Below are 15771 nucleotides of genomic sequence, written 5' to 3' on the forward strand. Positions count from 1 at the left end.
CTTGGGGCGGCAAAAACCCTGGAGCCAGCCCTGGCAGTGTGTTCTGTGTCAACCTTTCGCTGGGTTACAAAATGTTAACACTCCAGTAGGTGGAGCTATACATTAAGAAAAAACACAGAAGTTATTTCTGAAATAACAAATGTTTTTATTACGTCTGAGTTTGTGTGACTTCTGGCATAATGTTTTGAAATGTGCAAGCTTCCTCTGAAAGAAGTACTATTTCAGTACTTCAGACAGTTTGCTCTGCTTTTTGACAATGGAAAAATCACAGCTGCACTATGTATTTTTACATGCACACTCTGCTTATGAAAGTGGCAAAATTAAGCAATTTGTTAGTTTTGTATAGTGCCTTTCACAAGCCTCAGAAGGTATGCCTACACTGCAATGTAAGCCCATGGTTTGTGGGACTCAAGTCAGCCAAACTGTGTCAGGGAACTCTAAGCTTGAGCATTTACATTGAATTTTAACCCTACATTAAGACTTTTCTAACCTGCGCTTGAACTTAGGGCTCTGGCATCCGCACGGCAGTGTGCAGACCCAAATCAAAGTAACCATATTCCAGGCTCAAGCATAGGCTTACTTTGTAATGTAGACATATGCTTGAGCCTCAGCTCAACAATAACCCCCTCTTGCATCTACCCTGCAATTGCACTAATTCAGGGCTTGAATCCAAGGCTCCCAGGACCAGCTGGAGAGTCCGACCTCATAAAATAAAATCATAGAATATCAGGGTTGGACGGGACCTCAGGAGGTCATCTAGTCCAACCCCCTGCTCAAAGCAGGACCAATCCCCAGACAGAATTTTGCCCCAGATCCCTAAATGACTCCCTCAAGGATTGAACTCACAACCCTAGGTTTAGCAGGCCTAGAGCCTGAGCTATCCCTGTGCCAGTTATCTGTCAAGTCAAGCTAGGACCCAAGGTCCAACCCCTACTGCACTGCAGTGTAGATGCAGCCCTGCTTGACTTGGGTCCCAGGAGTCATCCAGAACTATCCCACAATACCACAGAACAACTTCCTTAGTTCTCTCTATCCCAGCAATCTGCAATTTACTCCACTGAAAACAGAAGCCACTACCACTTGGCGAACAGCAGCAGCTCAGGTCAGCATTAACCCATTCTCTTCTGATCTGCAAGCACGCTATCAGAGAGCTGGGAGTGCACAGACCAAAATTGACTGCTCAGCAGGCTGTGTTGGCAGGCTATTCAAACTACCTGTACATGCAGGGTGGGCAGTGAAGTTTTCCCACAGTGCATCACAGTCCTAGAGCTAAAGCAGCCACATTTTTGGGGCGGGGGGAGGGTCACTAGGGACTCTGGGATATGATTACTTTGACTCAGGTCTGGACACTTCAGTGTGGACACCAGAACCCTAGGTTCCAGCAGAGGTTAGAAAAGTCTTAACGTAGGGTTAAAATACAATGTGGACGCTCAAGCCAATGGTGGATGACCTAACACAGGTCATCTGACTCAAGTTCAACTAACCTTGGACTTACGTTGCAGTGTAGACATACCCAAAGAATTGCAAGGTACATGCTATTATGTATGAATCACTCACTAACAAATTACAACAACCTCTGCACATAGTAGGGTGGCTAGAATAATAATGCTAAAACACTACATAACAATTTAGGGACAGGAAGTGGAGAAGAATACCATCTCTCCTTAAAGAAACAGGAGAATTTATGTAGACAGGCATTAAATTATCCATACTGAAATTCATATATTACATTGAACCATATGCCCTATAATCTTGCAAAAAATGAAATGGAAGCTTAGATGGCTAGACAATATTAATACGTAAGTTTTCAGCCTCATTCCACAGATAGCCTATTCTACAGCACCACCCTCAAGCTGAAGTTCAATAGTGGCTTGGAGGAAAGATTGACAGTTACTGAATCAAACACCGCTTCTTACAGGACCTGGGTTTTTCTTTGAGATTTCCTATCTAAGTACTGTCCAGGTCGGTCCTGCTTAGCTTTCCGGTGTACAAAAATCACCACCCAAAGGGTTATGGTTATAGGAACAATCTGTTCCAAGGTGTTTCACGCCCACATATTAGATTCACTTTATATACTTGATTCCTCCAAGGAACATGGTCTTTGTGGTTAGACCTTAGACCTTGGAGTCAGGAGATCTGAGTACTATTTCTGTAGATGTCCTGTGTGACTTGGGAAGTCATTCCACCTCTGTGCCTCAGTTTCCCTACCTGTAACATGGGAATATTATTTCCCTACCTCTCAGAGATGTTGTGAAGATTCAAATATTAATGAAGTATTTGTAGATCCTCAGATGGAAGTCATTATTATGATTTATTGTTACTTGAAAAATTCGTCTGAGTATAGTTGTTCAGTTCAAGGGGAAAATATAGTGGCATACCACCATCAAACTTAACAAATCACCCACAAAACCCCAAACTACCTTCTCTTTGAACAGTGAGTAAACTGTATCTCAAAAGTTTGGATCCTGACAATGTAAGTTACTAAAACAAAATATTTACTTAAAATGGAAGTTTTGATATCACAAAATTATTTTTACCATTTCTACTTTGATCTTTCCCAAGTCATCTGGTCTATTCCTGCCAACAACCTTTAAAACTGGTTAATCACTTACAACCTGTAAAGCAAATATATAGTCCAGATACACCCAAGCTACTGAAGAGAAATATAATTTATATCTCTGTGCTAGCCTGGCTCCTTAGCCTCAGCGGTGGGGGATTAATCCTGAAAAAGAACAGGTTGTAGTATGTGCACCTGCCTACCTGCTCTACAGAAAGGAGCCCTGATGATGAAAGCTGCCAAGTGATATGTTTGATCAATATATTCCTCATCCCACACTCACTTTGTGGGCTGCACTGGTCCCTAATAACTCATGCAAAGTTGCAGCAGCTTCCTGCCTCAAGGAACCTTTGGATTGGGTTTCTACTGGCAAAAACATAGGCGATTCCTGGACCGCGATTTGTTTTGTTTTTTAGATATACTTCCTGGCAACAGTTTTCTACTGCATTACATCCACCTTAGAGCACTAAAAAGGAGCTTTTACCTAGAATCTTTGTCTCTTGAAATAAACGTGCATGTGTCTAAATAAATACTGAAGCCTGTAACCTTTCAATAATGTGCCTATTAAAGAAAACATTCTACCTTTTCAATATTTTTACTGTCATTTTTGTGGTTGCCTAGCATTAGCTTCCTGTCCTTGACTTAGGCCATGCTCACACAAATATAGATTTTTCAAACAGTCTAAAATGCTAAAAATGGTCATCATGTAGCAAAATTTTAAGTATGGTCTAGTATTTGCTGAGAAATGGGTAGCAAAGATGTCTATAGACCAGTGTTTCCCAAACTTGGGACACTGCTTGCTTAGGGAAAGCCCCTGGTGGGCTGGGCTGGTTTGTTTACCTGCCGCGTCCGCAGGTCCGGCCGATCGCGGCTTCCACTGGCCGCGGTTCGCTGCTCCAGGCCAATGGGAGCTGCTGGAAGCAGTGCAGGCCGTGGGACATACTGGCCGCCGCTTCCAGCAGCTCCCATTGGCCTGGAGCAGCGAACCGTGGCCAGTGGGAGCCACGATCGGCCGGACCTGTGGACGCGGCAGGTAAATAAACCAGCCCGGCCCGACGGGCTTTCCCTAAACAAGCAGCGTCCTAAGTTTGGGAAACATTGCTATAGACTATTGACAGTTGTTATTAAGGGATTTCTTGATTGATTTGTTCCGATTGAATACAACAAATATACACTACACTGGCATAGTACTCATCTTTATCCTGATGCCAGATGGTTTCTTAAGAGCATACTCGTTTTTCCTTTTGAATGATTCAGTCCTCCTGCTCTGTTGATGCAGTTTCTATCCTCTGCCATCATTTGGGAGTTATTTAACCAACAAGTCTGCAGGGCTTTGTGACAAACGCTACTTTCATTTATAAATGTCAGACCAAATCTTCCTCACCAAGCTTATTCAAGTAGTTCTATTGACGTCAATGGAACTTCCCACATGAATCAGGGAAGCAAGATTTGTCCTGTCATTAACTGTATCACAGACATTAAGTGCAATGATGTGCTTATTCTCAGATCCAGAAACTAGCTATACAAAATGTATAGCTGTCCTTCCCCCAACCCCTAGGGAAATGTAAATGCAACAACTATGCACTAATTCAGGATTGATTATAGGAAAATATCATGAACTTCTAATGAAAGGAACATTTTTGCGTAATTTATTTCTCTATAGCTTGACACGGCATAATTATCCCTTTAAATATAAGAATAGCAAAATCAGACTCAAAAAAGAAAAAATGTTATACTTCTGTTACCTATGTAAACAAACTTCCTAAATATTTTTGCTTATTTCTTCCCTGAACTGAAATTTTTTTAAACCAATTTGGATATTTATTCTGTGTACCTTCATATTACTTTCTTAACAGAAGAAAAATGGAGAAGAGTAAGGGTACGTCTTCACTTACCGGAGGGTCCGGCGGCAGGCAATCGATGTTCTGGGATCGATCCCGGAAGTGCTCGCTGTCGACGCCGGTATTCCAGCTCGGCGAGAGGAGTACGCGGCATCGACGGGGGAGCCTCCCTGCCGCGTCTGGACCCACGGTAAGTTCGGACTAAGGTACTTCGAATTCAGCTACGTTATTAACGTAGCTGAATTTGCGTACCTTAGTCCGAAGTGGGGGCTTAGTGGGGATCAGGCCTAAAAGCCTTTTAAATGGTGACAGTTGATCACTGAGGCAGAAAGAGAAGAGTGTTCAAAGATTAAACAATTCTGAAGATCAGATTTGGTCTTTCAACACCTCAAGAGAGGGGGACACAAGCTAAATCCAGTTAAAAAAAAAATCTTTATAGCTCATTCAGTTCTAATATTGTTTTCTTCTCACCATTTGTGCAGTTTGCTTGCTGCATCTGCCTCATTTTAGACAATAACATTCTTATTTCTAGTGAATTTCACTTTTTTTCTTCTATTAGCATAGTCCTACTGTTTGTGTTCACAATTATGTATGTGAATGTTTAAATCCTCCTCCTTCCACCAAAAAAGAGTGCACTTAATTTTATGAAAAGTATTTGTTAAAAAAATTGGGACCTAAACTAAATTGACAGTGTTCCTTTAACATTCCACAGACAACACAAGTTTTATACTTTACCTCAGTTTCTGACACTAGTGGCTGGTTAGCTCTGGATGGCTGTTTGGTCCTAGGTGCCTTCGGTGGTCTCTTAGTTGGCAGAATACTTTGTTTTGGCAGTATTTTACTAGTTGATACAACTGAATAAGATCTTTTTGGCATTTTCATAAACTTTCTAACACTACTTAGTCCATGCTTGTATATCACAGTCCTTAGAGTATCAAAATGGTCCCTGAATGGAGGATAAACTTCTCCGATCTGGTAATTCACAATCTTTGCTTCTGACCTTTGCCAATTCTTGAGTCGTTCACACAGGTTTGTCAAGCAATAGGTAGCAGTTTCAGGAGTGCACAAGTTCAAGACTTTGTTTGGTGCTAGAGTTCTGAATGATGCCCTGACAACATCATTGCTTAGTTTTAACACTGGATGCCTAGGTTTATGAAGGCCTTGGCACTCACATATTTTCATTAAAACGTGGGAACATCTATCCAGGAATCCAAGCAGTTTTACTATCATCGCTTCACTCTGAACTGCATAAAAAAAAAAAAATTAAGAGATCAACTCTTGGAAATAAATCACATTATGTTCAGTTGTATTTAAAGAGAAGAGCCTATCAATACTCTTCTTGCATTCTATATAAAAAAAAATACTGATAGTTCTGAATACTTTTCCCTCACGTGTGATATTCTTCCTGAATAAGGTCAAAATGTATTTCTTGCCCAGCATCCGCAAAAGACAGGAAAAGATAATGCAATGATTGGAAGTGCCTGCCTACCAGCTAGCATAACAGTTAGATTCTCAAACCCTTACTCACACCAAGTAGCACCTTATAATGGAATAGGCCCCATTAGCTTCGACTCATGGATTAAGATGCTCACATTGATTAGGACATCAAACTATACAGACCTTATAGTCTGAATACTGATCTCCAACATTTACATTAGTTAGTGAACACTTGCTAAAGAGAGGTCTCCTACAATACACGCATGTTGCCTGACAATGCCAATTACCATGTCTCACAAACAGCCCAACACAGATACAAGTGTTGTGGTTATTAATCTATCATACAGAATCCCATAAGAAACGGATACCAATTAGGCCTCGATCCTGCAAGTTATTGCAGAAGAGTGCTTGAATTCCACCCCATTGATTTTGACAGGAGTTTGACATTGTCCAGTAACTAACTAGCACTAACCAAAATAAGATCAGTTATGCTAGAATGAGAGTGAGTGCCTGAAGATTTTGGACCACATCATGTGTGCCAATATGAATGAGCTGCCAGAGTGTTCCAAAGGTGGTAGATTTAACATGCTGCTAACACTTCATGGAGCACATTCCATTTATAAACAGTTACACAACTCTAAATCTTTTCCCCACCTGCTTTTCATTACTTGGAACATTTGCCTGAAAATACAGGATCTGTTTTCAGGCAAATAACCCTAGTAATAAAAAGCAGAGACAGAAACCCAGCAAATGTTATATTATGAAAAAATTGCCTTTTTGGAGAACATTTTTTGAAAAACCTCTTGCATAGAGGCATCTTCAGTGGGTCTTTAGGCTTCTTACTAGGATAAGGTATGCTTTTCCCTCATAGGGACATAATGCACAATTAAATTAAAACTGCACTTGCTTAGGGTCTTTTTTTTTTTTTTGGAACGTGTTAAGTTTTTCAAGAATGGGAGCAATCCTAATGAAATATGCAAATTAAAATTACAAGTATACCTAACAAGAACCCAATTCCCAATCATCCAACATGTATTTGAAATAATACTTTAAATTGTCATGTTCTTGTGCATGAAGAATGATGTACAAAAACACACACTGTAACAAGACCTTGATATCCATAAAAAAAACTAGTGCTGTGGAATCCATGTTCTAAACTTCTGAATGGAGCATCTAGGTGCTAACATAATACAAATAATAAGCACTAAGCATTTTCAGAAATTCTTCCACCATTTGTCTATACCACTACTGTTCTACCAGTACTCGCAATGGTGGGAACGTTAATGTGTTAATGTAGACTGGATGCAGACAGCAGAGGTTAAAATGCACTACTGTTCTTCCATTACCAGCACTGCTGAAGCTGCAGTGACCAATTGTGCAAGAATTTCTGAAAATATTCAATGGAGACACAGCCTGTACACCAGTCCTGTAAAAACATATGTGAATTCAATAGGACTACTCCCAACGTTAAACATTTTTGTAGGTATTTGCAGACATGTGGGATGGGGGGCTTACTCATGTGTTGTGGCAGAACAAGAGAATCAGTAGACCAGTTGTGTGTAGTTGAATTGTACTATAGGCAGGATATAATTAGGGGCAGAGACCTATATGAACTGAGTGGGGGAGAGGAAGTTTCGATCATTTCTTAGGTTCTGACTAATGGAAGAAGACACAGTAGGCATCTCCTCCCCAAAGGACAGAGTTCTTTTCTCAAGACAGAGAGACTCAGCGTACATCTACATAAGCACTGCAGCAGAGACGCTTCCTACAGCAACAGAAGGGGTTTTTCTGTCAACAAAGGCAATCCACCTCTCCAAGAAGCAACAGCTAGGTTGATGGAAGAATTCGTCCTCTGACCTACTGAATCTACAGTGGGGGTTAGGTTGGCTCTACCACACCATAGAGGACTTAAAATTTTTCACAGCCCTGAGCGACGTAGCTAGGTCGACCTACATTTGAGGTGCAGACAAGGCCTCAGTAATGCAACTTGATTCCTGAGACCCTGTCTATACTGGCAAGTTTCTGCACAGTAAAGCAGCTTTCTGCACTGTAACTCCCGAGGTGTACACACTGCCAAGCCACTTAGTGCGCAAAAACTGCACAGTTGTAGTGCTTTAAAAAAAAAAACCCCAACAAGAGCTTTCTGCGCCGGAGCTACAGCACTGTGGTGCCAGTGTAGACACCATGGTCTATTATAGTGCTGTGATTGGCCTCTGGGAGGTGTCGCACAATGCCTGTTCTCGTCTCTCTGGTCATCGATTTGAACTCTACTGTCCTGCCCTCCGGTGACCAACTGTCATCCCCACCCCGTAAATTCCTTTGGAATTTTGAAAGTCCCCTTCCTGTTCGCTCAGTGACGCAGGCAGTGGTCTCAGTGCATCTTTCCAGGTTGCCATGCCTGCTCCACACACCAGGTGATCCCCTGCTTGGAGCAATACCGAGTTGCTGGATCTCATCAGCATTTGGGGAGAGGATGCTGTCCAGTCCCAGCTGTAGGAATTATGACACCTGTGGACAAATTTCACAATGCATGACAGAAAGGGGCCATGACCGGGACACATTGCAGTGCAGGGTCAAAGTGAAGGAGCTGCGGAACGCCTACCACAAGGCGCAGGAGGCAAACCGCCGCTCCGGTGCTGCGCCCATGAGCTGCCGGGTCTACAAAGAGCTGTCCGCGATACTCGGCGGTGACCCCACCTTCATTGTGAAGACCACTGTGGATACTTTGGTGGCTCACGTGCCAGTTGAGAGTGGACCGAGCCAGGAGGAGGAGATCTTGTACGAGGATGTGGAAGGGGACCCAGAGGCAGAAGATGACTCGGAGGCCAGAGATGCATGCAGCCAGGAGCTCTTTTCTACCCTGGACAAGGCTAGCCAGTCACAGCTGTTGGATGTTGGCGAAGCGCAAACAGGAGAGGAGGCCCCTCGTATGTGGATTTGATTTTGGGAATCACTGAAGCGAGGAGTTGGCAGCACGAGGGTTGCAGAAAGCAGGCTTGTCTCTCACCGCATGCCTAGTCTGAGCGGCCGAACAGGTTGTTGATTGACTCTCTCACTTCATGGGAATCTCCCTCAGAGATCTCCAGGAAACTCTTGTGGAAATAATGGGCAATCCTCGGCCACAGGTTCTTCGGCAGAGCTGCTTTGTTTCTTGTCCCATTAACAGTAACTTTCCCACAACACTGTGCCATCATGGGGGGTGGGGAAGACCATTGCTGCACACAAGTGAGCCGCATAGGGGCCAGGGCGGAAGCCGCAATCTTGGAGAAGACCCTCCCTTGATTCCCTGCTCACCCTCAACAGTGAGATATCTTCCATAATGATCACATTCTGTGGAAAGTGTGGGGACAGGAATGGGGGGGGGGGAGATAGCTCAGTGGTTTGAGCATTGGCCTGCTAAACCCAGAGTTGTGAGTTCAATCCTTGAGGGATCTGGGGCAAAAATCTGTCTGGGGATTGGTGCTGCTTTGAGCCGGCGGCAGACTAGATGACCTCCTGTGGTCCCTTCCAACCCTGATATTCTATGATTATCAGCCCCCCCACACACAAGCCATGTGCCCAGTGTACAGCAGGGTCCAGGAAGAGTGATTTACCCTGCCCCTGCAGCTACTCACCATTTGGGGAGTCTTGTGGCTCATGTGTGCTTGCCTGGCATCAGCCAGTTAGTGACAGGTGTGTGAGTACTGGCTATGTTTTAAATCAGTGTTCTGTGTGTTGCAAACAATACTGCTTCTGTAAAATCTTGCGTTTAAACTTCACAGAGATGACCATGGGAGCCCAGACTCCCTCTTTGTTATTGGCAGCTGAATGGCTGAGCAGAATTAGAAAGCGGCCACGAAGAACTAAGGAGGACTTTCTGGGTGATGTTATGATGCACTCCGCCGCCAAGCAACAGGAATTGAAAGAGTGGCAGGACAGTGAGAAGAGGGACTGAAAGGAGAACGTGGCATGCCAGAATAAAGCCACAGAATGGCTCTTAAAGGTTATGGAGCACCAAGCAGACACGCCCAGGCGATACTAGCTCTTCAAACCAAGAAACTCCACACCCGCCCTCACTTGCAGCCGCTGTCACAAAACTCTTTCCCATGCGCCCCCCAGACACTGCCAACATACTCTTATCAACCTACTGGCTCCAGTCTGTACCCGCGGCATTCCACTCCTCCCCACTCACAGTCCAGCACTGCGGACTCCCACTACCCACTGCACTCAACACCCATTCCTCTGCAGCTTGGCCCTGCTGAAGTACAGTACCCGCTGCATTGTACTCCAAAGGAGAAGGTTGGATATGATCCCTGGACATACACAAATCTTTAGCTGTCCCAGGACCCCTCCTCCTCCTGGGACCTTCCCTTCCCCCATTCCCCTCACTGCTGTTTTTTTTTTTGTTTGACTCTCTCCTCCGATTGTTGTCTTTTAATAAAAGAATTGTGCTGGTTTGAAAGCAATCTTTATTCTATTAATTGAAAGCAAAATGAGCCATGCAAAGCAACATACAATTATGTTAAACCCACATATTGCATCATGTGCACCAATCACCTCTTAGCATTACAAGCACTGCAATCCTGCACATAGCAACAAATATTAGTGGCTCAGCTTCAAATTGCTGCCTCAAGGCATCCCTGATCCTTATATCCCCACGCTGTGCCCCTCTAATAGCCCTGATCTCTGGCTGTTCAAACTCGCCTCCAGGTGCTGCGGTCCAGACCTGAGTGAAGCTTTCACCCTTCCCTTCACAAATGTCATGGAGCATACAGCTATAAGCATAGGAATATTGTCATCGGCCAGGTCCAGCTTCCCATAGAGGCAGCGCCTGCGGTTCTTTAAATGGCCAAAAGCACACTCAACAGTCATTCTGCACTTGCTGAACCACTCCTTGCTCCTGTCAAGTTACCCCGTGTATGGCTTCAAAATCCATGGCATTAAGGGATAGGCGGGATCTCCCAGGATCACAATGGGCATTTCGATTTCCCCTATGGTGATCTTCTGGTCTGGGAAGAAAGTTCCTGCTTGCAGCTTCCCGAATAAGCCAGTGTTCCGAAAGATGCATGCATCATGCACCTTTCCGGACCACCCTGCGTTAATGTCTGTGAAACGCCTACGGTGATCCATAAGTGCTTGGAGAACCACTGAGAAATACACCATGTGATTAATGTATTCAGTGGCTAGGTGGTCTGGTGCCAGAATTGAAATATGCATGCCATCTATCGTCCCTCCGCAATTAGGGAAGCCCATTTGTGCACAGCCATCTACAATGTCACGCACGTTGCCCAGAGTCACGGTCTTTCAGAGCAGGATGCGATTAATAGCCCTGTACGCTTCCGTCAACATGAGTCCAATGGTCGACTTTCCCACTCCGAACTGACTAGTGACCGATCGGTAGCAGTCTGGAGTAGCCAGCTGCCATAGTGCAATCGCTACGTGCTTCTCCAATGGCAGGGCAGCTCTCATTCTCATATCCTTGCGCCGCAGGGCTGGGGCAAGCTCATCACGCAGTCCCATGAATGTGGCTTTCTTCATCCAAAAGTTCTGCAGCCAGGGTGGATAAAAATCAATGATTAAAAAAAAAAACTTTTTTTTAATTGGATTTTTTTCATAAAATGCTTTTTGAAGAAAAATCCTATCTAAAGATACATTATAACTCAAAGATATCTCACCATGGAATAGGGATTATAAATTTTAATTCTATAGTATGAGACAATATATTCATGTAATGTTTAAGAAAATTTTTGTAAATGAGTTCCAATAGTTCATGGATTAGGGACCCAATCTTGTGGGGTTCCAGAGTCTTCTGTATAGATTATTTAGGTTAATATTTCTATCTACCCAATGGGACTCAGTGCTCAGTCTAGAAGATACCATTAGAGATGCTTAGTTTTGCAGTTCTCAAACTGTAGATTTGTGTCTCCAGAGATAACATGCTTGTTAGCAGCAAAAATGTTTTAAAATAAAATAAATAAATATTCAGAGGTGAGAAATAATAGACCTCAACCCTATTGTCCCTGGAATTTTGTGTACACAGAGTCAATACCTTACCTCTCTCTAAAAGTGCAAAGTTTCAAACAGTTCAATTAATAGAAGATCTGGAGAAGGAGAAGAAGTCTGGAGATAAATGTGAGAAGGGAGGGACAGGCAGTAGAAACAAAAGTGAAACTGTTTGAGCAACATATTCCAGAAGTCTTGAGGTCTTTCTGAGGGTAGCCTTCATTGATTTGAGATCTACCATACAATTCTCTCACTAGAAGGGAAAACCTATAATGGCAGCAGGCCATAAAAGAGACCCAGTTTGGGAATATTTTAACAAAGTTCCTCTACCTGTTGGTAAGACAGGCATGTGTGCAAAATGCAAACAGTGCAACAAAGAAATGCAACGCCTGGTTGCCAGAATTAAACAACATCATGAGACGTATTCCTTCTTAGGAGGAAGCTGCGTTGAAGATGATGAAAGGAACATATCTGAACATGCAGGATCTTCAGGTTGGTAAACTTTTTTATTTCATACTTCTTTCTTAAGGACTGCCTGTCTTCCTTCTGGACTATTCTTGAATTCTCATGTTTGAGCAAAAAATATAGTTGTTACTCTATGGTACTATCTTTTTTAGATGCAGTTGTGATAAAAAATAAATCGCTGAAATAGGCAGATCTTCCTTTTACAATTTCACCTTTAAAGTAGTACTGAGTGTCAATGAATGCAATGAGTAATACTAAATGAGCAGTATAGTAATAATAATTAAATAACCACATTGACTTATTTTGTTTAGGAGAATCCATCTTCAACATACAGAATTCTGAAGACTATCCACCTTCAAGATCACCATCATTTTCTATAGTTTCAGAGTCATCTGCCAATGATAGTGTTTCAGTCACAGTATATCGCCTGTAGCAAAAAGAAAAAAATCTCCATCATCCAAAAACAGCCATAGATAAAACTTTGTGGTAAGAACCAGCAGATTACAAAAAGAGGTAACTGATGAAACAAATTGCTCAGTTTGTTTATACAACAAACTCTCCTTTCCGTATGATTGAGAACCCACACTTCATTAACATGGTTCATTCATTAATGGATACAGTCCACCCAACAGAGCAGATGTGCAAAAGGTCTAGAGGGTAAAATTGTTAACCTGAGTCTTGATGGCTGGAGCAATGTCCACAATGATCCTGTTGTATGTGCTTGATTGATAACAGAAGAAGGGAATGTCTTCCTTACAGAAACAATTGATACATCAGGAAATGCACACACAGCAGAATACTTAGAAGAAGTAGCAGTAAAAGCTATAACAAACTGTGAAAAAAAAATCAAATGTCTAGTAAACAGCTTGGTCACAGACAATGCTGCAAATGTATCCAAGATGAGAAGAAATTATTTAGAAGAAAGTCCCAAGCTAATAACATACGGTTGCAATGCTCATTTGATGCACCTCCTAGCCAAAGACTTCAGTGTTCCAGAAATAAAGGCTAATGTTGTTGAAATTGCAAAATACTTCTGTAACAACCACTTTGCAGCAACTGCTCTGAAAAAAATGGGAGAAACCAATCTAACTCTCCCACAAGACGTGCGATGGAACTCAGTAGTGGCCTGTTTTGAGCATTATATCAAGACTGGCCTAATGTGATGATGGTTTGTGAACAAAATTGTGGAAAAAAAATAGATGGCACCGTCACAGCCAAAGTTCTCAACATTGGGCTTAAAAGAAATGTTGAACACATGCTGAGTACCCTGAAGCCTATTTCTGTAGCCTTGAACAAAATGCAGGGAAATAGCTGTTTTATTGCTGACGCTGTTGAAATTTGGAAGGAACTGAGTGAGATCTTAAAAAGAGAAATATGCAATGACAGAGTTAAATTACAAGCATTAAAAAAACGAATGAGACAAGCACTATCTCCAGTGTATTCTCAATACTTGTCAAACCTTAACTGCTGAAGAAGAGGAGTTGGCTATGACATGGACATCCAGCAATCATCCCTCCATAATGCCAACCATAATAAACTTCAGAGCTAAGGGTGAACCATTCAAGAAATATATGTTTGTGGATGATGTTTTAAAAAAAGTCACACCAGTGAACTGGTGGAAGTCACTTAAGCACTTGGATTCAGAGACTGTTAAAGTGATCTCACTTTTAACAGCAGTAGCTTCTTCTGCCAGTGTAGAAAGAATATTTATTCCTTTGGACAAATTCATTCCAAATTGAGAAATCGTTTGGGACCTGAAAAAGCAGGAAAGCTTGTTTTTCTTTTCCAGATTATGAACAAACAGGAAAATGAAGGTGAAGACGACTGAGTTAGCTGCAGAAGCCAATATTTTAAGTTTCTGACGTTGACCTGGCTGACATAGTTGATTTAATTTTTGTGAGGTTTTTTTTAATATTTTATTTAACTATTTTAGTTAAAAACAATTTTAACAAAAACCTGATTTTAAAAAACTTGAATGTTTAACAAAATTCAAAAATTCATATGCTTGTTTTGTTAAAATATTGTTTGTTTTCTGTTGAAGAAAAAAATCCAGAATACATAACGTTGTTGTTTAGTTAAAAAAAAACAATTTAAATGTCTGTCTGGTGATGTTCTCTTTCTAATACAGCATGGCAAGAAAATCCTCCAAATATTAATGATTAACCTGTTGAACTGGAGATAGTTCACTTCCCAATGACTTCATAAATATCTGCTTCAATTACCTTTGGTAAATGAAATAACCAAACAATCATTCATTTTCTGATATAGCTGTAAACCTAATCTGAAAAGTTTTCAAAATAAATCCCTTAAAAAATGTATAGTGTGTACCTTCTAAAAATGAAACCTACATCTATCTCTGAGTTGTGAAGAATGCGTACTAAGGTTGTAACAACCAACAAGAATGCACTTTTATGTAGAAATCCATGATTTAATAGAGTCTTCCTGACTAGCGATTTAAATCAAATCCACCCTGTCTGTAGCCACTGTTCATCATCCCAGATGTGCATCATGATATGATCCCGCCACTCAGTGCTTGTTTCCCGAGCTCAAAGGTGGCATTTCACTGTGGTCAGCACCTCCGTGAATGACACAAGCAATCTTGTGTCATAACTACTATGTGTGGCGAGATCAATGTCGCACTCCCCGTGCCTTTGTAGTTTAAGGAATAACTCCACTGCCACTCATGATGCGTTGGTCAGAGCGACCAGCACACTGGTCAACAGTTTGGGATCCATTCCTGCAGCCCGAAGAGGCATGGCATGCAGTACACAAACCATTGAAAGATGGCGCCAAATGCGGACAGAAACACAGCGATTGCTGGGATGCAAAGCAATGCATCACGGGGCACTGGGACAGGACCCAGGATGTCCCACGACCCCCTCCGCCTTCCCACAACTCTTAGCGGCAAAAGAGGAAGAGATGCTCTGTGGGACAGCTACCCAGAGCACACCACTCCAAATACCGCTGCAAGTGCCGCAAGCGTGAACATGCGATTGTGTAGGCAGCTGACAGTGTGAACACACTACAGCGGTTTCCCTTCAGCGCTCTCTGAGCAGCACTGTAACTGCAGCTGCTGTAACTCTGCCAGTGTAGACATGCCCTGAATTGTGGCTTGGGGCCCTGGTGGTTGTATTTGAGCACAACTGTGATGTAGGAGCAGCTGCAGAGTCCTAACCTACCTCAGGCTCCTGAAAGGGGAAGAGCCCCGTTGGGCAGGGCGCATGAAAGGGATGTACTAAGAAACCCCTCCCCCCTACATACATCTGGGCTGGAGCTGGAGCCTGTGCTTTCTACCATCCTGTTGAACTGGCACAGGCCATGGCAGTCACGGCCTAGCACAGAAACGCATATGGCTTCGCACACTCCCTCCAGGCCTGAACACCCCCGGGGCCTCAGTTTCACCATCTATAAAACGGGGTGATAACACCGGCTCCTCGGTAGGGCGCCCCGTGAGCTACAGGGGAGGAGCACGGCTGCGGGCGGCACAGC

The 15771-nt window shown here is 42.8% G+C and overlaps 1 protein-coding gene across 25 annotated transcripts in view; it reads right to left on the reverse strand.

Annotated features, from left to right (window-relative positions):
* The window catches only part of RMND1 (required for meiotic nuclear division 1 homolog), a 39478-nt gene that overhangs the window by 23228 nt on the left and 479 nt on the right, over positions 1–15771 (reverse strand). For 12 of the 25 annotated variants that reach the window (XR_010599724.1, XR_010599723.1, XR_010599722.1 and 9 more), the window contains exon 2: positions 5134–5642. The exons of 1 other annotated variant lie outside the window; for it this stretch is intronic. Coding sequence is in view for 15 of the 24 variants with exons in the window: in XM_065588816.1 (XP_065444888.1) it covers positions 5134–5628 (495 nt within the window). In the remaining 9 variants the exon portion in view is untranslated. Of the gene's footprint in view, positions 1–4452; positions 4718–5133; positions 5643–7350; positions 7963–8437; positions 9166–15771 lie in introns of those variants that run through there. 12 more of the 25 variants (XM_042848250.2, XM_065588825.1, XM_065588824.1 and 9 more) reach the window with 10 other exon arrangements.

The sequence above is a fragment of the Chrysemys picta genome, chromosome 3 (genome assembly GCF_011386835.1).
Source record: "Chrysemys picta bellii isolate R12L10 chromosome 3, ASM1138683v2, whole genome shotgun sequence".
Taxonomy (NCBI): Eukaryota; Metazoa; Chordata; order Testudines; family Emydidae; genus Chrysemys; species Chrysemys picta.